At 40.4% G+C, this 23,726-nt stretch overlaps 1 protein-coding gene across 4 annotated transcripts; it reads left to right on the top strand.

Annotated features, from left to right (window-relative positions):
* Nucleotides 1-746: 746 nt before the first annotated feature.
* On the top strand, nt 747-22,211 carry TMEM19 (transmembrane protein 19). Of its 4 annotated transcripts, none has more exons than XM_080659523.1 (7): nt 775-874; nt 1,443-1,481; nt 4,825-4,938; nt 17,231-17,368; nt 17,982-18,236; nt 19,116-19,325; nt 20,674-22,211. In XM_080659523.1, the coding sequence occupies exons 2-7, from the start codon at nt 1,460-1,462 to the stop codon at nt 20,835-20,837; spliced, it is 903 nt and encodes a 300-aa protein (XP_080515649.1). In that variant the 5' UTR covers nt 775-874; nt 1,443-1,459; the 3' UTR covers nt 20,838-22,211. The 4 variants fall into 4 exon arrangements, with proteins under 4 accessions (XP_080515647.1, XP_080515649.1, XP_080515648.1 ...); XM_080659522.1 differs by having other exon boundaries at nt 775-1,137; XM_080659524.1 differs by having other exon boundaries at nt 782-1,137; nt 19,241-19,325.
* The last annotated feature ends 1,515 nt before the right edge of the window (nt 22,212-23,726 follow it).

Genomic DNA, 23,726 nt, shown 5'->3' with positions numbered 1-23,726 from the left:
AAATAGTGTGTTTTTAAAAAATACTTAGTGGGTTCAAATACATTTGGGTTCTATGTCTGAAACTGACTTGCCTGCTCTTCTTACATTGTCAGCTATTAACTGAAAAAGTTCATAAATGTAACGTAAGTATCAGGTACTGTTAACCCAGGCAAACAAAATTTATTTAAAGTAAAACGTAAAATCAGCCACGAGATTTGGATTATTACTGGTAACAAGACGTTCTGCTTTCAAAATGAAATGACTGAATGCACACACTTCAAATGCGAGGTGTGGGAACAGCTTTCCACATTGAAAGTGATAACATGACATTAATTTGAGAGCTCAATAGCAGAAACGATGTCTAGCTTTATCTTCACATCTCTAGCAGCCAGCAGTGCCCAGCACGTAATAGGTACTAAATGTTGTTTTAAATTATTTTGCCCGTCATAAAATTCTGTTTTACAGCACATTTATATGCCATCCCCAATCCATAATATGTCATTAATTCCTCATAGATGAAAAAGTATTTGAGTATTATGCTTGAAATGGAGTTACGGGGTCTAAATTCACCTGCATTCCTTTATTCTGTTACTACCCAGGCGGTGGTTTCACTTTTTAGCGTTTCCATGTGCCCTCAAACATGAGGTCCCAGATACCAATACTATTGCTAGGGGCAGTACAAACCCCCCACGTCCGAGCCGCAGCAGCCAACTCAGTGGGTGGGCCCGAGCCCCACGACCTTGGAACCGCCTTTTAAAGGCTCACGTGAACGCGGCGACGTCCTCGGGCGGCCACGGCGCCTGCGCGCGGAAAGGGAGCCGCCGGAGGTGGAGACGCGGTAGCCGCGGGCTGAGCTCCAGGCCCTAGGCGCTGGCTGGCTGGATCTGGACTCCAGGTCGGCGCGGGGGGCCGCCGGACCGTGACCGCTCTCTGTCTCGTCGGGCTAGCTGCCAGGACTCGTCCGGGTTCCAACTCCACTTCCGCCACTTTGTGGCACCGACCCACTGCGTCGGCGCGTGGGCGGGCGGTGGGAGCGGAGCTCGCCATCCTCGCGACCGCTGATTGGCTGCTTCCGCTGTTCTTCCATCTTCCTGCCCGGGGTGTTCAGATGCGAAGTGACAGGGTGTGAAGTGACCGCCGCCTAGGAGCCAGCCCCCCGTGGGAGCATGCATTTTGTTTTATCAATGGATCGTTAACCTCTCCACCAGCAAGTTTCCAGGAATAGTTTGCCTTTATATTACTGTTTTGATCGTTGGAAGATGTTGGCGTTTATGTTCGCCTCCACACAAGTGCTTTGCTGGCAACTTAAATGATTATTTTTCTGAGAAATGCTATATATTTTCTTCCCCAGTTGCTCAAATCTTTATTTTTCATGACAGATATTGACGACAGTATATGCAAAAAATATATAAAGATGATAACTAATATAGTTATATTGAGTCTGATCATTTGCATTTCTTTAGCTTTCTGGATTTTGTCTATGACTGCAAGCACCTATTATGGTAAGTATGAATGTTCCGAGTTCTTTTTTATTTTTTTTAATATATTTTATTGATTTTCAAAGAGAGAAAGAGAGAGGGATAGAGAGCTAGAAACATCGATGAGAGAGAAACATCGATCAGCTGTCTCCTGCACACCCCACACTGGGGATGTGCCTGCAACCCAGATACATGCCCTTGACCGGAATCGAACCTGGGACCCTTCAGTCCTCAGGCCGAAGCTCTATCCACTGAGCCAAACCCGTCAGGGCCCGAGTTCTTTTTTAAATAAACTAACTAATCAGTGGAATTTAAAATGGTATCATTGTGAAACCCAAAAGTTCTATCCTCCGTATATAAGTTGGTTATAAATTGTGTTTACTTAACTTCCACAGCCTGGATTTAATTTCCCAGAAAGTATAAACAGTGCATTTAACGTTCTAAACCCTTTAATAAATGCTGCTTGTGATAACATTAGTTACATGTATTTCAGAATATGTAATTATGTAATTATTACATCTATCTTGGTGAGAAATAACTAAAGCATAGTTTTTGTAAAGCACATAAAGTAATACTTTTAATAAGAATATTCATAATGTACTTTATCAGTTTTATTTGTCCTGTAAAAATAAAAAGTATAGTGTTTATATTTGGAGATTTAGAGGATTTGTTTGCTGTTTGGTCATTTCAAAAGAACAGTCCTTTTAAAGTCTGGGGCCACCTTGCATAAATAGAAGGTACTCGGGACTCAAGTCTTTTAAGGTTTTGCATCTGCATTAGAGCATAAGTATGCATTTACACAAACTTCTTTGGTACTTCTATAAAAACAAAATACTGCCCTGGCCGGTTTGGCTCAGTGGATAGAGGGTAGGCCTGCAGACTGAAGGGTCCCAGGTTCGACTCCTGTCAAAGGCATGTACCTTGGTTGTGGGCACATCCCCAGTAGGGGGTGTGCTAATTGATGTTTCTCTCTCATCAATGTTTCTAACTCTATCCCTCTCCCTTCCTCTCTGTAAAAAATCAATAAAATAAATTAAAAAAAAATACTGGCCAGTTCAAGAAGAAAAGTGAGAAATAGAGTGAGAAAGTAAACTCATAAATGATTATATTGTAAGTGATTACCAGTTCAGGTCTTAGTCCTCTTTCAGAGACACGTTAATAATCGAATGGTGTTCTCCAGGTTACGGAAACTCTCTGGGCTGGTCATCATAGGGACGAAAAGGGGCCACCATGCTATCTGATTAGCTCAGGGAAGACCTGCATGGTGGCCTTAAAGTAACAACACAGGATGGTCTGAAATTAAAACTAAAAAATAAATAAATAAATAAATTATATATATATATATATATATATATTAATATTATTGATTTCAGAAAGGAGAGAGAGACAGAAACATCAGTGATGAGAGAGAATCATCGATTGGCTGCCTCCTGCCCACCCCCCACCGGGAATGGAGCCCAAAACTCAGACATGTGCCCTGACCGGGAATTGCACTGTTGAACGCTCAACCACTGAGCCATGCCTGCCGGGATGAAATTAAAACTTTTTATGCTAAAAGCAGTTTGTGGTAGGTAATGCCCTTGGCCAGCATCTTCCCCGACAAAGGTCCTTGGCCAGCATCTTCCCCGACAAAGGTCAATCTTTACCTTAACTGAGCCTGTCTATTGTCTTTTTTCATCTACAATAACATTTGTTGGAATGTCAAAGTAATTTTCCTTTTTCCGGAACCCTAAAAGCACAGGCACCACTCTGCAGAGACCACAAATCCCTTACTGTTATTTAGTTAATTGTTGACTAAACTATCCTGCACCCACCTAAGTAAAAAAAGTATGTGTCTATCATTTTACTTTTTATCCAGTCCCAGAGATTTCCCCACTTTGCTTTCTCCCCAGTGGATTTCACGTAACCGACTTAACGTCTCCTCTTTCTATTGTAATGTATAAAATTGCCATTCTCTGGAGCATCATCTCAATTTGTTGAGATTTTGTTTCCCGGAAATTGTCGACAGTTGTGGCTCAAATAAACTCACTAAAATTCTTCACAGGTTTGAATATTTCTTAGATTGACAATCGTAGTGAGTCACAGTAGGGGATGAGGGGTTGGAGAGGAGAGATCTGAGAGGAGATTCTCCTTAGTAACAGTATTAACTATGACGAACTCAATAGAACAAAACAGGATTTGTAAATTGAAGGTCCCCTGGAGCCAGGCACCAGATGTAAATAAGTGAAGCTGTCCCAGGTCCTTCTATTTAAACACAAGGGAATAGTTTTCTCTCTCAGAAATAGGATTTTCACGGGTTGTTTTTGTTGTTGAACATTTGACCTTCTTTGTCTTTCATTTTCCTATTTTTATAGAAACATAGGCACAAGCAATAGTTCACATTTTCCTTTGCTGTAGTCACTCGGCCTTGGTGTTAGGGAGTCTGTCAGGAATGGTGGGCACTTCAAACGGGAAAACAATGATTCATCTAAAAAAGGCAGCCTCTGCCGGGCTGGTGTGCTCAGTGGTTGAACGTGGACCCATGAACCAAGATGTCCGTGGTTGGATTCCCAGTTAGGGCACATGCTCGGTACCAAGCTCAATCCCCAGTAGCAGGCGTGCAGGAGGCAGATGATCTATGATTCTTCTATTTCTCTATCTCCTTCCCTTCCTCTCTCTCTAAAATCAATAAAAACATTTTTTAAAAAGTAAAAGAGGCTGCCTCTCTTCACCTACAGTCAATTCTGCCACATGGCTCAAGTTTCTAGTTTACAAGGCAGAAGCCAAGAATCTGTATTGGTATATGAAATGTAATTTTTAAATATTAGCTCATTGTTTATTCTTTGGTTTTTGTTTTTTAGTTTGTTTGTTTTTTGGTACATCAAATTGTTTAAAAACGTTATGCTAGCCAAGCAAAACATCTATGAGCTGCAATCTTTGGAAAAATCAGTTGCTAATCATTGAATCCTGAGATACGTAGCATGTGAGAATGTTACTTAAAAAAAAAAAATCTCTGAAAGGCAGAGAGAGGAATAATTGGATCCTATTAGAAAGGAGTTTGTTGTGTGCTATTCTTGAGAATTAATACATGCTTCCTCTCCAAAAAAAATTTAATTTTAAATCTTTAAATATGTGTTAAATACCCATTACTATAAATAGTTGTAAATGGTTTCCAAAATTTGGACAGGACTTATTTGGTTATTGACTTATTTGGTTATTGCCTCTGAAAATATCAAGTCTCAACATAAATATTTTACATTGGTGACTTTATTTCAGTTTTCCTACTTTTGACAGTATTTCAATTTAGAATGCAGTTATCAATGTTTACAGCCAAGACTAACCTATGCAAGCTTCACACAATTTACACTCTACCTTTATATTTTTTCAGGTAACTTACAGCCTATTTCTCCTTGGCGTTGGCTGTTTTCTGTTGTTGTTCCTGTTTTGATTGCATCAAATGGCTTTAAAAAGAAAAGTCTAGATCACAGTGGGGCTTTAGGAGGTATGTTTTGCTGTTGAATGTTTAACCATATAGTAAGTGCACGCTTATGTGATTTAAACTCACATTTTCTAAATTCTGAATATACGAGACTATAAATCACAATGTTAAAGTTATATATTGCTCAGCATTCCTATTCTGTCAAGTTTTCAGATAGTAACATACCCTTTTAGTGTAATGTACAAATTTAACTTTGTAATTTATAGCAAGTAAATTAATAGACTTTTGAGGACCTTGGTTACTCTGCTCCTTTAGTTGGATTAAACTATTAGTATCTGCTAGCAAAAACATTGGAGCACTCTCCCTAGGTGTGAAATAAAGGAGCCATTGGAAAAAATAGCTAACAGACGTTGCTTTTTTTTAAAAGAATTTTTAAAATATATTTTTATTGACCTCAGGAAGGGAGAGAGAAAGAGAGAAACATCAATGATGAGAGAGAATCATCAATCTTCTGCCTCCTGCATGCCCCCTACTGAGGATCAAGCCCGCAACCTGGGCATGTGCCCTTGACTGGAATAGAACGCGAGACCCTTCAGTCCACAGGCCGACACTCTATCTACTGAGCCAAACCAGCTAGGGCCATTTTGATATTTTTATATGATTTTTGTCTTACCATATAATCAATAAGTGTTAGGAATGGTTGTTATATTTATTTTCTAAATGTAATATTATACATACTATGTATCAGGCACTGTTGTGAGCACTTTGGAAGTAGTACCCTGTTTATAGCAAATAATTTGAACAGTATCTCCTTAAATATAATAACAGAGTTATGCTTTGCTAAAAAATATCCTTTCTCGGGTATCCTTGCCTTGATTTTTATTTTTCTTGATCTATAGCAGGAAGGGTTAAGTCATTCTTCAAGTTGTCTTCCTTTGATTTCCCTGTTGTATATTGACTTTCTCTTATTTTTCTGATCTCTACTTTTGTTTTTTGTTTTCTGCTACCATTTTCTTTTCTGCCTTCTCACCCTTGGGCCTCCATTCATCTCTACCTAGCTTAATTTAGAATTAGAAGATGGGTATTTGAATCTTAGCACTGCTACCTGCTATCTCTATGATCTTTGCCACCTTGCCTAACTCCACAGAGCCTCATTTTTCTTTATCTTTTGTGAACTAGGTCCTGTGAACTTATTGGTAAGGCTCAAGCAAGATAATGTGTGGGACAACACATCTTTTAAAACTATACCAACATTCACCTTTAGTGATTTATTATCTATTTTCAACCATATTATAAAGTCCCTGAAGACAGAGTGATCTTATGCTTCTGTGTCCCATGCTTCTTTAAATAGTGTTACACACATAATAGGTGCTTAGGAAACATGTAGATTGATTTTAAAACCTCTGCTCTTTTCCTAATCACTTCATTCTATGGCATGTTGATATCTTTTTTGCTTGTATCTTTTTTTCCCCCTTAAGGACAAAATATTATAATGCTGATTTAAAGTATATCACAGTACTTGGGAATAGTGTTGTGGAGTATGACTACAAGTCACTTAAACTTTCAGTGTTGTAATTTTCACATCTGCAAAATAGAAGGGGATAACAGTACCTTGGGCACTGACTTATCATGAGGAATTATCCATGTAAAATGTTTAGCATAATACCTGGCATGCATAATAATGTTTTACAAATGTAAGTTATTATTGTTTTTATTCCACTACTGCTATTCATAGTCAAAGGACTTTTACTAATTACTGTGCTTAGGATTGAGAAGAGTTTCAGAACTTCCACAGGATCTGGGTGTTTAGAATCCTTATTGACATAGGAACGAATAGCTCAATGTTTATAGAAGAATGAGAGGGGTATTGAGGCAATGCTTAAAGTGAACACTGAAGTGGAGTCTCCTTGAAAGAGTATTTCTAGAATGTGGGATAAATCACATGAGAGGATATGTGGGAAAATGCTTGTAAACTGCAAAGTACTATGCAGGTGATTTGCTCCAAAGAAATATTGTCTAGTCTAGTTATTCACTGTATTCCTTTGAACATGTCAGTGTGGATAATATGTCATCAGGCTTTTGACTTGAAAGTTCGAATTTAATTTCACTTGCCAAGACTATTAGGCTTAATGGTTTACCATTTTTTTCATTCAGTTGTTCAACAAATATTTAGTGAGGGTTCCCTATATGCCAGGCACTATTCTGGGAACTTAGGATTTAGTAGTGAACAAAATGGGTAAAAATCCCAATGTCAGAGAGCTTATATTTGTAGTCAGGAGAGACAGATGATAAATATGATAGGTTTTGGGCATTTAATCCCCTGAAGGAGATGCTGTAAGTGTATTGGAAGTGCACAGCAAATGGGGTGTTGTCAGGAAAGGCTGGTGATTGTCTCACAAGGATGACCTTAACCACTCTTTTATTTTTTTAAATATATATACTAGAGGCCCAGTGCATGAAATTTGTGCATGGGGAGTGTGTCCCTCAGCCCAGCCTGCACCCTCTCCAATCTGGGACCCCTTGAGGGACATCCCTCTCACAATCCAGGACTGCTGGCTCCCAACTGCTCACCTGCCTGCCTTCCTGATTGCCCCTAACCACTTCTGCCTGCCAGCCTGATCACTCCCTAACCACTCCCCTGCCAGCCTGATTGATGCCTAACTGCTCCCCTGCCAGCCTGTTTGCCCCTAACTGCCCTCCCCTGCAGGCCTGGTCACCCCTAACTGCTCTCCCCTGCAGGCCTGGTCACCCCTAACTGCCCTCCCCTGCAGGCCTGGTCACCTCTAACTATCCTCCCCTGCAGGCCTGGTCACCCCTAACTGCCCTCCCCTGCAGGCCTGGGTCCCCCCCAACAGCCCTTCCCTGCAGGCCCATTCACCCCCAACTTCCCTCCTCTGCTGGCCTGGTCACCCCTAACTGCCCTCCCCTGCAGGCTTGATCGCCCCCAACTGCCCTTTTTTGCAGGCCTGGTCCCTCCCAAATGCCGTCCCCTGCTGGCCATCTAGTGGTGGCCATCTTGTGTCCACATGGGAGCAGCCATCTTGTGTGTTGGAGTGATGGTCAATCTGCATATTACTCTTTTATTAGATAGGATAGATAGATAGATAGATATATTTTAAGTATATTTTTATTGACTTCAGAGAGGAAGAGAGAGGGAGAGAGAAACATCAACAATAAGAGAGAATCATTGATCGGCTGCTTCCCGCACACCCCCTACTGGGGATGGAACCTGCAACCCAGGCATGTGCCCTTGATCAGAATCGAACCTGGAACTCTTCAGTCTGCAGGCTGACACTCTATCTACTGAGCCAAACCAGCTAGGGCCTTAACAACTTTCTTTAACATAGTTTAGGTCTGGTGTCCAGTCTTTCTGAAATGGAAACCTCATTCTATCAGGTACCCAGAGTTGATCAGAGCCAAGGAACCTGGTTTATGCTGCTCATTATTGCAAGGGACTGATATATGAGCCAGAATGCTACTTTATTCATCTGATAAAATATGGAACTACCAGACCAACTGGAATGTAAACATCACTGTTCAGGCAAGCCCTATTCTTGTAGTCAGGTTATTTGAGAAGTCAAAAGATAATTAGAAGATTGCTTGGGTAAGTACAAAGTCTGAGAAACAGTAATGCAAGTCCACAAATCAAAGGGTCTCCTTCCTTGTACAGTGTTCAACAGGTCTTCCAACCTCTTGGTTCTTTAGGCCTTCATGTTGTTAAACAAAAAACCTTCGAGGCATGCCAAAACCGGTTTGGCTCAGTGGATAGAGCGTCGGCCTGCGGACTGAAAGGTCCCAGGTTCGATTCCGGTCAAGGGCACGTAACTTGGTTGTGGGCACATCCCCAGTAGGAGGTGTGCAAGAGGCAGCTGATCGATGTGTCTCTCTCATCGATGTTTCTAACTCTCTAGCCCTCTTCCTTCCTCTCTGTAAAAAATCAATAAAATATATTTTTAAAAAAAACCTTCGAGGCCAAAAGCTTTTGTGAAAGAAAGGGGTTATTGAGTCATATGCTAGCCAGAAAAAAAGATCAGGTCCTAGGACATACAATCCAAAACACCAGCAGCAAAGCCAGATGGAGAGACAAGAATGTCTTTTTCTTATGAAATAAGGCATTATTGACTTACTATTGAGGAGAACTGATGGGGCTCTTTTAAAGATGTATGTTGTTTTGAAAGAATATACACTGGATATAGAGAAGGAGGGGATGAAGCAGGGGCAATTGTAGGATAGGTGCACAGTCCTTAAGGAAGAAATATTTGTACTTTTGATTGGTTGTGGGCAATAGTCAGGAAAGTTCATTCATAAGCAGGATGCAGTAGGCTCTGGAGGTTGGCCATTTCTTTTTAGATAGCTTCCTGGAAGTGCATTCAAAGCTCTAACATACATTCAGGAATGTGTGCAGTCTTTTGTTAGTTGGACCACAGCTACTAACTGGATAATTACCCTTATCTTTTTCTGCCACTCTGTGGCCCGCTGTACCTAAATTAGGTACAGAATTTAGTTATTTTAAAGTCAGAAGTCAGCCATAATCCTTGAGTCTTCTAGTGTTTTGGGAGCACCTTATTTTGTTTTGTTTTTTTTAATATATTTTTATTGATTTCAGAGAGGAAGGGAGAGAGATAGAAACATCAATGGTGAAAGAGAATCATTGATGGCTGCCTCCTACACTCCTCCTACTGGCGATGGAGCCCACAACCCGGGCATGTACCCTTGACCAGAATCAAACCCAGGACCCTTCAGTCCGCAGGCCGACACTCTATCCACTGAGCCAAACCAGCTAAGGCACTACCCATGATATTAATTAATATTTATAAAGGGGCTTCTACATGCTGGAAAATATCACATTATAAAAATTATCTCTTTTAAGTTTTTGCAGTAAGCCAGTGAGATAGGAATTATTATTCCTCTTATTTCCTAACTAGAGGCGTGGTGCATGAATTCATGCATGGGTGGGGTCCCTGGGCCAATCGGGGCTGGGCAGATCAGGGCCTGCTGGTCAGGCGAAGGGATGGCGGGGAGGGACCACAGGAGGTTGGCTGGCTGGGGGTGGGACTGCAGGAGGTTGGCCAGCTGGCGAGGGGGAAGGACCGGCTGAGGGGAAGGGACTGCGGGAGGTTGGCCGGCTGGCCGGGGGGCGGGACCAGCTGGGGGGGAGGGACAATGGGAGGTTGGCTGGCTGTAGGAGGTTGGCTGTGGGAGGGACTGACCACCAGGAGGCAGCTCCCACATTGAGCGTCTGCCCCCTGGTGGTCAATGCACATCATAACAACTGGTCGACCAGTCGTTCCACTTGTTCAGTCGTAATGGTCGCTTAGGCTTTTATATATAGAGATGAGAAATCCAAGCTTTAGGTTAGGCAACTTCTCCTAGTCATGTAGAGGTAAATGGAGGAGCTGAGATTTGTACTCCACACTATTCAACTGCAGAACTACAGCACTTTATTAGTATGTATTTCATACAGCATTAGCCTATTTCTTGCACTCTCAATTAAAATGTACTAAATTTAAGTAAAATGCCAATAATTGAGTATGTCTGGGTAAATCAATCAATAAATGTCTCAGTTGCAGTACTTGAACCTTGAGCTAACCAATGAAAAGAGTTACTACAAAAATAGGACCCTTGTCTCCTATTCTATTATTTAATAAAATATAGTTTAATACTTATTTATTAAGTAAATATTAACTTATTTGACACTTATTTAATTTTTTATTCCATTACTTACTATAATTTTGTTTAATGTGTTATTTAATAAAAATCTTCATATAGCAAAATTGGATATTTTTATCATAAGAGTTACAGAGAACAGAATTGTCAGTCGTAGAGTTAGTCAGAAATGGAAAAGTTTGTAGTTAAAAAACAAGTAGGCCACCCCAATAAATTCAGTGGAAAGGAAAAAAAAAATACAAGCAGGCAGCCGGGACAGAGCTACACAATGTAATAGTGCCTTGATGTGGTTATCACATTCTGGGAAGCTGGTATCAATCCCTGCAGGGCTAAAACTTGGATTTTTGTCAGACCCACAAGTTAAGACTTGAAGCAGCCAAACTCGTGAGAGACCAATTTATAAAGCAGAATGTAAATTTCTTGGGTGCCACAGATTTAAGTGCTCAATGGTAGATTCGCACATTCTCTCCCTAAAAGAAGGTTTGTGAAATTAGTATGAAAGTGTGCCTGAGAATTCAAAAGAGCATGTAGAGAATGCTCCCTTTTGTGTAAGGAATAAGAAAAAATAACAAAACATGCATATATCTGCTTATCTTTATCAAAAGAAACAATAATAAACTGGGGAAAAGTGAAGTTGGTTACCTACAGAAAATGGAGGGAGAGCAAAATATAGAGGAACAGAAGGGATTTGGGTGGAAGTGGCATTTCTGAGTATACTTTTTTGTATAGTTTGATTTTTGAAAGCGTGCCGGTGTTTTACAGATTTATGAAATTTAATCAGTAAAGATGGAGGGGGAAATCTAAAACTGAAAGCAAACTAAGACAGGTGAACATAGTTGTATTTTAAATTAATATCATAAGCACACTGAAGAGAAAAAAAAGAAAATGAATAATTTACTAACACAGTATTTAACTGTGTCTTGGTTAGGGGGAGGGGAAAATTGCAAACCAGTCCAAAATTATTTTTGGTAGGTTTATTTTTGTCATAGTAGGGGTGAAGCAATTCTAAAATAGTTTTAGATGTAATAAAGGATTGAGCAAATGAGTGACATTGTCATTGTTTGAAGCCAGGTTTTTTACTAAGGAGAAAGAGGCATACAAATATGGAAAGCAATAGAGAGCCTGTGGAGATGGGTTGGAAATAGAGTTATTGATGTAATCTTGCGATTTCTAAAATATTTATGTGTATGAATATTTACATATATATGTGCACATATATATGCATGCATATGTGTATGTGCATGTGTGTATATTTGTGTATATATGTGTATGCCCTGTCCACAAAAAGCAAATATACCCCAGTAGCAATGAGCACAGTGTGAGCCTAGACCTTGACCTCTAATATCCATTCCCCACTAAACTGACCCAGGGCAGTTTATGAGAAATGGCTCTTTCCAGGGCTGGGGCAAAGTCGATTTGGGGTGAGCCTATAGTATCTTGTTATGTCAGAAAAAAAAGGAAATCCTTTAAAAAATATATGATGGGGTCATGTCACATGGGCACAGTAGTCTGATTTTGTCTGTTAGTATAACCAGCCCTGCTCTCTTTTGGTTACTATTTGCATAGAAAATCTTTTTAACTCCTTTTATTTTCCACCTATTTGTGTCATTGGATTTAAAATGAGTCTCTAGTAGACAGTATATAGATTTATCATGTATTTTTATTCATTTTGCCAATCAAAAGATTGGAGTGTTTAATTTACATTTAAAGTAATTATCCAGCCCTGACTGGTGTGGCTCACTGGATAGAGCGTCGGCCTGTGGACTGAAGGGTCCCGGGTTCGAGTCCGGTCAAGGGCATGTACCTTGGTTGCGGGCACATCCCCAGTAGGGGGCGTGCAGGAGGCAGCTGACTGATGTTTCTAACTCTCTATCCCTCTCTCTTCCTCTCTGAAAGCAATAAAAATATATTAAAAAAATAAAGTAATTATCCATAAGGAAAGACTTCTGTCATTTTGCTATTTGTTTTCTATATGACTTACAGTTTTTAGTTCCTCTTTTCCTGCATTACGGTCTTTTTTGTGTTTAATTGTTTTTTAATATGTCTTTATTGATATTTTAGAGAAAGAGGAAGGGAGAGCGAGAGAGAGTGAAATATTGGTAAGAGAAACATCAATCAGCTGCATCCTGCATGCCCCTTACTGGGGATCAAGCCTGCAACCCGGGCCTGTGTGAACCAGTGACCTCTGGGTGCATGGGAAGGCTGTCATCCAACTAAGCCACACTGGCGAGGGCTAATTATTTTTTTGTAGTGTAATGTTTTCATTCTTATTTCCTTTTGAGTATATTTTATAACTATTTTCTTTTTGGTTACCAAGAGAATTACATTTAACATCCTAAAGTTATAACATTATACTTTGAATTTTTTGCCAGCATAACCTCATTAACATTTTGAGACTCTGTCTTAATTTCTCCCTCATGTTTGGCTAGATATAGCATTCTTAGTTTATTTTTCTTTTCTCTTAGTACTGACTATATCAGCCCAGTGCCTTCTGGCCTTCTGGCCTTCTGACCTCCAAAGTTTCTGATCCCTTGTTTGTGACCAGTTGCTTACCTCTTATTGCTTTCAAGCTTCTCTTGTTGTCTTTGGAAAGTTTGATTATAGTGTGTCTCAGTGTGGGTCTCTTTGAACTCATCTATTTGGCATTTGTTTAGATTTTTGCATGTTTATATTCATCTCTTTCATCAGACCTGGGAAGTTTTAAGCCAATAGTTCTTCAAATAATTTCTCTGCCCCCTTCTCCCTTTCTCGTCTCCTTCTGGGATTTCCACATTTGGATGTTGGTCTACTTAATGGTGTCCCACAAATCCCCCAGGCTCCCTTCAGTTTTCTTCAATCTATTTTGTTTCTGTTCTTAAGATTCAATAATTTCCATTATCCTGTATTTGAGTTCACTAATTCTTTTTTTAAATCCTCACCTGAGGATATGTTTTTATATTTATTTTTATTTATTTGTTTGTTTGCTTTGTTAATCCTCACCCCAGGATACACTTCCATTGACTTTTAGAGAGAGTGGAAGGAAGGGGGAGAGAAAGAGAGAAACACATCAATTAGTTGCCTCCCCTTCCCCCAGGGCCAGGGGATAGAGCCTGCAACCAAGGTATGTGCCCTTGACTGGAATCGAACCTGGGACCCTTCAGTCTGAAGGCCGACGCTCTATCTCCTGGGCAAAACCAGCTAGGGCTTATTGATTTTTAGAGAGAGAGGAAGGAGGGAAGAGAGAGAAACATTGATCGGTTGCCTCCTATAGGCACCCTGCCTGGAGATTGAACCCTGACTAGCAATTGAACCTGCAACCTTTTTGGTGTACAGAACAATGCCCAAACCAAATTAGCAACCTGGCCAGGGCATACTCATTCTTTTTTCTGCCTGATCAAACTTGAATCTCTAGTGCATTTTTTATTTTTACTAGAGGCCCAGTGCATGAAAATAGAAATGAGGGTGCTTTGCTACCTCAGGGATGGGAGGCGACCTGGTGATCAGGATAAGGCGACGCCCCCATCACACCTCTGCTGCTGCCACTTCTGGCAGCGCAAGCCTCGGCTGGCCCTGGTTACCTGAGCCTCGGGCAGCTGACATCCAAGGCTTGCCTGTGCCTCGGGCATTGGCTGGGCAGCCTCCATCTGAGGCTTGCCTGCACCTCAGGGTGGCCCTGGGTGGGAAGGTCTGGCCGCACTGTGCACCTGCCACAGCCCCCTCCTGGCTGGGCTGAAAGGACTGTGGGATTCTGGTGGCAGGCGCAAGGAGCGGCTGGACCGCGCGCCTGCCACCCTCCCCCCGGTGGAGCTGAAAGGACTGGGGGACTCCGGGGGGGGCTAAGGATCTGGGCACTGCCATCTTGTGGCTATGGGCACCGCCATCTTTGTGACGGTGTGATGGTCAATTTGCATATTCCCTCTTTATTAGATAGGATTATTGTACTTTTGAGTTCCAGTATTTCTTTTTGGGTTCTTTTTAGGTTTTTCTATCTCTTTGTTTATATTTCCATATTGTTTTCTTGACTTTCATCTCATCTACCTATATTCTTTTGAGCATCTTTAAGTCAGTTGTTTTGAAATCTTTGTTTAGTAGGCCCACCATCTGGCTTTTCTTAGTGAACTCTGTTCATTTATTGTGGTTTTTTTTTTCCCTTTGAATGGGCCATGTTTTCCTCTTTCTTTGTAGGCTGTGTGATATTTTTGTTGAAATTAAATAATGTGGTAACTCTGGAAATCAGAATCTCCTTTGCAATTTTTTTGTTTTTGTTTTGTTTTTGATTATTGTAGGTTGTCTCTGTGTCAAGGATCAGCCTGAGGTGTAAAACCTAAGGTCTCCTCAGTCTTTTTCAAGGCTACACCTTTCCCACATACATGCAATTGCTTTTGAATGGCCTAGTCTTTAAAATGTCAGGCTCCCAAAAGGAGGGAAAACAGAAAAATGAAGGGGAGTTGGGGACCAGCCATTTAAATCCCCTGGAAGTTGCCTCAGTGAAACAGGGAGGGGCTTGGAACAGTGTAGGGTAGCTGCCAGCCTCTGTGTCTGTAGCTCTGTGATCAGAAGTAGCTCTCAGTGATCAGAATACAAATCCTGATATTTAGGAAACAAGATCTTTATTGCCCACTTGGTTTCCACAGCTGTGTACAAGTTGCTCCTGCAACTCCTGCACTACCTGCTGACAGTGGTTGATGGGAAGCTGCTACCTACCTAAGAGCTGAAATTAACAGAAATTAACAGCAGCTTCCCCCAGACCTTCCTCTAGAAGTTACAAGTCTTCAATAGACTAGAGTTCTAAAATAGTTTTATCAGACAGATTTTTCCAGTTCAGTTCTTGGTGAGTGGGAGAACAGATTCCTGGTGCTTCCTACTCCTCCATCTTCCCAGAATCCTCACTAATTCATTTTTATAGGGTTAAATAGTCATTGTGATAATAGAAATGAGGGTGCTTTGCTACCTTGACACCAAACTTCGCTCACTAGAACACTTTCAAATTTTGTAACAAAGGGCCTTTAAGGAATTTTGGTGTGATTTAAAAAGCCAATTTCAATATATGCTTGTACTTTCCTTATAGAAATACCTATGGAGAGGCTTTATAATTTTTTACTTATCCCACAGCAAGTCTCGAGCACATTTCATTGATTTAGCAGTTGATATCAGGGCCTCTTTCCATATTACTGTGACGAGGGCACATCTTTCCTTTTTTTCCTCTTCCGTGTCATGAAATGTAAGCTTCCTTTTTGCTTGTTTTCCTAATTGAACTATAGGTTTTAGAAGCTTTTCTTGAAATTGGACACTCATGGAAAAATGAAGAGTATCCTCTTTCTTCCTTATTTGCCCAAACAAGCAAAAGAAAAAAAAAAAAAAACAAAGAGAAAGGTCTCAAAATCTAAATCTAAAATCACATTTACAGTATATATTCCATTTTTGGTTCTACAGGCAGTCCAGAATTATTTTCATAGATTTAAGCAGGAAAACTTATCCAAGAAATGCTCTGTCTTCTCACTTAGTTTGTGAGGCTCAACACGAGAGCATGTGAAACTTCTTGGAAAGGATAAAAAGCTTATATTTTAAATTTTTTTCTTTATAAATTGGAAAACAAACCCCAAGCTATGGGAGGAAAATGTAAAAAATAGAAATTTGGAAGACTTGATAGTCTTACCTCCCTGAGAGAACCACAGTTAATTTGAAAATTCTTTGGACTAGCCATCCAAATATTGTATACTAGAGGCCCAGTGCACGAAATTCGTACATGAGTGCGGTCCCTAGGCCTAGCCAGCAATCAAAGCGCGAGCATCTGGCATGGAAGGGCAGGTCCCAGCTGACCTCTGGACCCCCAGACCCCAATGCATCCCCTTCCACCTGAGTCATGGCGCCCAAGTCCCCACATGGAGATGCGGTGAGCACAGCTGGATGCTGCGGGCAAGGGCGCAGCGTGGGCCTCTGGGCAGCCCAGCAGCGCTGCACAGAAACCGGCGGGCAGTGCACTCTCTCCCAGCCGGCCTCACAGATCAGCTCCTGCGCAAACCCACGGGGAGCCCAACCAGCCCCTGCGGTCCCAGTGGCTGCGGCCCAGCTTACCTGGAAGAGGCCGTGCGGGTACGGGGCGGGATCCTCTAGGGCTCCTGGCACCTGAGCATGGGGGCTTCTCCTGTGCAAGAGCCCTGGCATCCTGGGTGGGGGGAGGGAAGCAGGGGGAATGAGAGCGAGCTCAGCAGACACCCCACATTCTCTACTGCACCTCCTGTCCCCAGGTAGCCAGTGAGAGGTCGCAGCCCCCAACCTGGGCACCACGGGAAGTTGGTTACTGCCCCCTGGTAGTTAGCGCATGTCATAGCGAGTGGTTGAACGACCACCTGAGGGAACAATTTGCATATTAGGCTTTTATTATATAGGAGGATAATATACATAATGCATATTGTTTAATAATAAAATCATATTGTGTTCTGTAATTCCATTATAAAGTGTTTCTAAAATAATATTTTACATTTACATAGCAGTTTGTGTGAAAGGAGGTCAGAATATAGTAAGAAATACATCTCAATTTAACCAAACTGACATTTAGTTTACTGTTTGGTAATATCTTAATTGGTAAAAATGGATATGTATATTTCAGGTTATCATGTGAAAATAACCAGGGAAAAATCCATTCTTTTTTTCACAGTATTAATGTTTGGATTAAGTATAATTCTGTGTGTATATGTGTTTCTTTCAGGGCTGATAGTCGGATTTATCCTAACTATTGCCAATTTCAGCTTTTTTACCTCTTTGCTGATGTTTTTCCTTTCTTCTTCAAAACTCACTAAATGGAAGGGAGAAATAAAGAAGCGTCTAGATTCAGAATATAAAGAAGGTAACATGAGTTATATTTGACATTATTTAATATGTTTTTATTTTTAATTGATTTCAGAGAGAGAGGGAGAGGGAGAGGGAGAGAGGAATGAGAAACATCAGTGATAGGAATCATCAATCGGGTGCCTCTTGCATGCCTCCCACTGGGGATTGAGCATGAAACCTGGGCATGGGCCCTGACCTGGGAATCTAACCGTGACCTCCTCATTCATGGGTAGATGCTCAACCTCTGAGCTACACCAGTCGGACAATGTTTGACGTTATTTCAAAGAGTAACTTTGTTTCATCCTAACATAAAAGCTTTTAATCAAAACATGTTTAGACTGTTGAAATAGATAAATGTTATATGAGAATTAAAGTAGTAGCTTGATTTAATTTATCATTACTTCACCACAATAACAAGTAAGAGCAAAATTTTAGAAGCACTAAAGTCTTTCATTATTCTAAAACAATATAGAATGTGGGCAAAGGTACCATCCCACTTTTAGTCACTTAAAAAATTTTAGTCATTTTTCTTTTCTTAAATGTTAAAATATTTAAGTTCCTAAATCAGCGTAATTTTCCTTCTGAGAAAAAAACATTTCTTGTCCTTTTTTCTACCTTTTTGCTGCTAGGCGGGCAGAGGAATTGGATTCAGGTGTTCTGTAATGGAGCTGTACCCACAGAGCTGGCCCTACTGTACATGATAGAAAATGGCCCCGGGGAAATCCCAATAGATTTTTCCAAGCAGCACACTGCTTCCTGGATGTGTTTGTCTCTCTTGGCAGCACTGGCCTGCTCTGCTGGTGACACATGGGCTTCAGAAATTGGCCCTGTTCTGAGTAAAAGCCCACCAAGGCTAATAACAACGTGGGAGAAAGTTCCAGTTGGTGAGTCTTTATTTAAGTTTCTTAAAAAAAAAAAAATGAACAAAAGAAAAACTTTGATTCATTGTGTTTCTAAGAGTCTTTGAGGAATTGTTAGTCTCCTTGATTGGAAAATTGCTGTAGTCTTAAAATACAGAAGAAGTTCGCGAGCCCTAGATAAAACAGTACAGAAACATAGAGATTAATTCACAGACATACCAGTGAGAAAGGAAAAGGGGAGGGGGGGACAATAGAGTATTTCTTGAGGGTCTAGTATGTGGTTAGTGCTTTCACATGTATCTCCGTTTCCCATTACTATTACCAACTACTACAACTTCTTTGTCATCTTTGTCATTGCCTCATCCTCCCCTTCTTCTTCTTCCCTTGTCTTGTTTTTCTCCTTTTCTAACTCCTCCTTTTCTTTTTCCTGTTCCTTCTGGCCTCCTTTTCTTCTTTTCCTTCATCATTATTATCATGAACAGCTAACATATTTGAGTAACTACTATATGCAAGGCATTGATCTACATGAATTACCATTAAGTACTCTTAATAACATATGAGTTGGTTCTTTGATTATTTCTATTTTACAAACAAGGAGATTAAGGAACAGAGAAGTCAGTCAGGTACCTTCACTACATTCACAGTCACAGCTGAACAAAGATTGAAACCAGGCAGTCTAGCTCCACTGAACCATGCTACTTCACTACTTAGAGTGTCAACAGTTATTGAGGAGAAAAGACTGCTTCCTAAGTAGGCTATGGTCTTATGATCTTTGGATTAAATCAAAGCGAACCCTTTTTTTAAATTAGTCTTGAGGGGATAGGCACCAGAATTTTCTGCTTTCCTTGCCTTTATTGTTTGCTGATTGTTAACAAGATGATTTTATCCATGTTTCTTCTTCAGGGACCAATGGAGGGGTTACGATAGTGGGCCTTGTTTCCAGTCTCCTTGGTGGTACCTTTGTGGGCATTGCCTACTTCCTCACACAATTGGTTTTTGTTAATGATTTGGACATTTCTGCTCCCCAGTGGCCAATTATTGCATTTGGGGGTCTGGCTGGATTACTAGGATCAATTATGGACTCATACTTAGGAGCTACAATGCAATTTACAGGTAAGTACATTACTAATTATTGCAACTTACTGGTGTGTTAAAGAAATGGGAAAGAAATATGGAAAATAAAAGGATATGACAATGAAAACAACCCTAAAGACACCAGGAGTTGAGAGACCATGAGTGATAAGGCAAAGTCTATTCTATGATTTTGATTTTCTTACGCTTTTTTGTGAAGCTCATTGAAAGAGAATTAGTCCTGCAGAGCAAGGAGTAGAAGCTGTGTGGGGAGGATATGACAGTGCAGGAAACAGATGGTTTTGCTAATGGGACTTCACTTAATCCTAGGAAAGCAGAACAGGTTTGGGGATCAAATCATTTTAATGCCCTGTCCTTCTACTTGTTTCCAAGTCCATTTTAGAGACAATTATTGTACTAATCTAACTATACACATGTGACTTTTTCTACTGTGACATCGTGTTTGCTTTCCTCCCTACTGAGTTTTTAGCCCCACTAAAGATACAAGGGAGAGGCAGTTTTCCCACAAGGTTTCTGAGCTTTGTTCTGACGCTCTCCCGTCATGTCAGTGTACTGATATATTTTGTTAGGAGTATATTTACTCCACATGCTAGTCAACTACATTTTCTCCTTTGATTCATATAATTAAGAGGCTGGGAATCTAGAGAAAGTTTCCCTGAGTACTGTCCTCCCAATTCTCATGCCCCAATATAATCTGCTTGCCCTTGCACTCCCCTCACAACCAATCAAAATGTTTGTGCTCTCAGTTTTTTTAGTCTCATCTCAGTGCTAAGGAGGAATCAATCTGATTTTAATTCACACCGAAGGCTCAATAATTGTACTCACACACGCACACACGCAAGTTTTTTAAAGAGTTTTATTCTAAACTGGGTTCTAACTAGACAGGTTTCTGATCGTATTGAGTGGGTTGAAAAACAATTGTGGGCTGTGGACAGGTTAATCCATTCATTAAATCTTGGTGTGCTTCTTTTGTGCTGGCACCATGCTGGGTCCTGGGCATCCATTGCAGAGGCTGCTGACATGATCTCTACTCTCGGGGGCTTTATAGGCTGGTCTTGGAGGGGAACCACTGGGAAGGCAGGCCCAGTCTGCCAGTTTCATGTCATTTCTGCTTTTCATGTTCTCTTTTCTACTTCTGAATGAACTCCAGCAATGTTGAGAAAACAGTATTGAGGGGTACTGAAACCCATTTATTCAAAGAGGCCTTTTGTAATGAAGGGTTCATCTCTCTCACCGTATAGATTATCCACTAAAGTCATTTTATAAGTGACTGCTAATCTTTCAAAGATTATTTCCTTTGGAGGAAAAAGGGTGTTTTTTATCAAGTCATTTGTATTTTGGACCTCATGTGGCTTCTTTTCCACTCTAGGTTTGGATGAAAACACTGGCATGGTGGTCAACAGCCCAACGAATGAGGCGAAGTATATAGCAGGGAAACCAATTCTTGATAACAATGCGGTGAATCTGTTTTCTTCTGTCCTTATTGCTCTCTTGCTCCCAACAGCTGCTTGGGGTTTCTGGCCCAGATTGTGAACTTTATCTCATTTACAAAGGTTGAAACTGTGGTAAATTCAGCTAAATTTGCAATCCCAAGTTTCATCCTAAGAAGAATAATTGTAATGGCAAAGGGGAAATGCCAGCACCTCTTGTATTCCATTGTGATGGATCTCTACATTTTTCCTCTCATCAGTTAACATGTTCCAGTGAAAGACAAGAATACATAGAACTTACCATTTTTTCTTCTGCTGAATGGAGCTTCTTGAGCAATGAAACCACAATGCCCCTGTATATTGGCATATATTGATCTGAAAGCTAATATGTTGAACTGAAAGTTTCTACGTGGTAGGTATAAATTTTGTTTTGTTTGTTTAAACAAGTGTGGGGACTAAAAGTCATACAATTTTAAAATGGTTCTCAGCTGTGCCAGAGAAATGCCACTGTGCCAATTGCCCAAATGTTATATCCATTTTATGTGGTTTAAACTGATGTGCGTGGGAGTCTGAATAAGTGTAGTATCCTGGACTTCCATCACTTGCCATTTACAATTGTGAAAGGTGTGTAGTTTGATTCCTAAGCTCTGAGGCCTATTCCATATTTGTTCTTCCTTCCTCGGGGTTAGTAATGAAAATAAAATAAATGTCTTTTTCATATGACCATTAAAATTCATGAAAAAAATATTTTTAAATAAAAGCAAGAGAAAGCTGCCCTGTATCTAAAAAATATGAACCTTACTATACATCTCAAATTTAATATTTTTAATGTATTTTCTAGCTGTCTTTCAAATGTGTATAGGAATCTGCTTTGCATTTGCATACCAAACAATTAAAGAGTCACTGGAAAATTATTTGCTAATCTAGAATTTACTGGAAGATGGATGCTATGATTTCCTGTGATATACCTGTTAAGTTGTGCTCACCTTTACATTATAGCAGAACAGGTTTGGGGATCAAATCATTTTAGCCTCAACAAAAGAGAATTCTACTTTTCAATTTTGTTTCTTACTATGATTAACTGTGTTCTAAAGGATTTTGATATGGTGTGGATTATTTTGCTAAAAGTACTTTAAAATATTTCTCATGTGATTTCCATACCTTTCTTTCCCTGAGGAGAAAAGACTGTTTTCTCAATAGGCTATCTCAGTGAGGAAAAACTGCACTTAGCCACCAAATCCCTGGTGAATTGTATGTACTTTAAAGATGTAAACACAATTATGCAGCTTAATTATTCAATTTCCTAATGGAGTATCTGTAACTCCAGAAGGTCCTGAACATTTAAAAAATATATGGGTCTTTAATATATGTTTTAAGTTAAGTTGTTTGACTTTAAACATGTTTCTTTAAGTCATTGAAAGTTAATAATCAGAACATATTTCTGGAGGAAAATAAAAAACTGGTTTGGCTTCCTGAATATTTGAGGACTGTGATCATTCCAACATTTCTTAATACATGTGATGCAATATTAATAGTTTTGGAACTAATGAGTCAGAAAATTATTGTTAGGCCATGTTGGCAGGGCAAGTCTCCTGAAACTATTCTACCTGCCAAGACTAGATATGTTCTCTTTCATTTATCATAACTTGCCCTTTCAAAGTTTATTTTCTACATGTGATGACAGCACTTTTTTATGTTTGGATTTTTAAAAATAAAATTTATTACTTAAGTAATATACTGAATTTACTTTTTAAATAATTAGAATATTAAAGTTAAATATCTTTTGCCTCCACTTTCCCCTCAACAAACCTCACTCCCTCTCCCACCTTCTCAAAGAACTTTGAATCGTCTCTACATAGTAATTGTTTGGGGTATATTTTCTTTTTTAGTCAATGAAATGTTGTTACTGTCATTTTGCAGTTTCAAGTTGGATGCTTACATCCAAGAAAAAAATTTTTTTAGAAAGAATAGAGCCTGGGCTGGTTTGGCTCAGTGAATAGAGCGTCAGCCCGTGACTGAAGAGTCCCGGGTTCAATTCCAGTCAAGGGCAAGAACCTCAGTTGCAGGCTTGATCCCCAGCCCTGGTCCAGGCCTGTATGGGAGGCAACCAATCAATATCTCTCTCACATCAATGTTTCTATCTCCTCCCCTCCCTCTCTCTCAAAATCAATGGAAAATTATCCTCAGGTGAGGATTAAAAGAAAAAAAATTTGTGAATCTAAAGTTTTTCTATTTCTTTTTTAAAATAGGTTTGCTTTTTTTTTTTTTTAATATATTTTATTGATATTTTACAGCGAGGAAGGAAGAGGGATAGAGAGCTAGAAACATCGATGAGAGAGAAACATCGATCAGCTGCCTCCTGCACACCCCCCACTGGGGATGTGCCCGCAACCAAGGTACATGCCCTTGACCGGAATCGAACCTGGGACCCTTCAGTCCGCAGGCCGACGCTCTATCCACTGAGCCAAACCGGTTTCGGCTAGGTTTGCTTTTGTATGTTTTTTATTTTACTTTTTTTATTTTAGAGGGAAGGAGGGAGAGAGAAACATCAATCGGTTGCCTCCCATAGACACCCAATCCTACCCAGATAACCCACAACCTGGGTATGTGCCCTGAACAGGAATCGAACTGGCAACCTTTCGGTGCACGGGACAATGCTCAACCACCTGAGCCACACCAGCCAGGGCAAGTTTTTCTCCTCTTACGAATGAGAAAGGCTATGAGAAAGCCAGACAATGTCAAAATAATTATATCTTGGGGAGTACAATTTAAAAAGGAATACTGTTTAGCTATTAGAAATATTTTAGACTAGAGGCCCAGTGCACGAAATTCGTGCACAGGGGTGGGGAGTGCCCTCAGCCCAACCTGCACCCTCTCCATCCAGGACCCCTCGGGGGATGTCGGACATCCCTCTCACAATCCGGGACCTCTAGCTCCTAACTGCTCACCTGCCTGCCTGCCTGATCGTCCCTAACTGCCCCTCCTGCTGGCC

Source organism: Plecotus auritus, assembly GCF_963455305.1.
Source record: "Plecotus auritus genome assembly, chromosome: 3".
Classification (NCBI taxonomy): Eukaryota; Metazoa; Chordata; class Mammalia; order Chiroptera; family Vespertilionidae; genus Plecotus; species Plecotus auritus.
This window is presented reverse-complemented; position numbering and strand designations above follow the sequence as displayed.

What these genes read in the sequence shown, in the direction of transcription:
- TMEM19 (XM_080659521.1), top strand. Translation starts at nt 1,289, where the DNA reads ATGATTATTTTTCTGAGAAATGCTATATATTTTCTTCCCCAGTTGCTC. An exon ending in AGATTCAGAATATAAAGAAG is followed by an intron (nt 17,369 to 17,981) that starts GTAACATGAGTT and finishes TTTTGCTGCTAG; the next exon opens with GCGGGCAGAGGAATTGGATT. An exon ending in AGCTACAATGCAATTTACAG is followed by an intron (nt 19,326 to 20,673) that starts GTAAGTACATTA and finishes TTTCCACTCTAG; the next exon opens with GTTTGGATGAAAACACTGGC.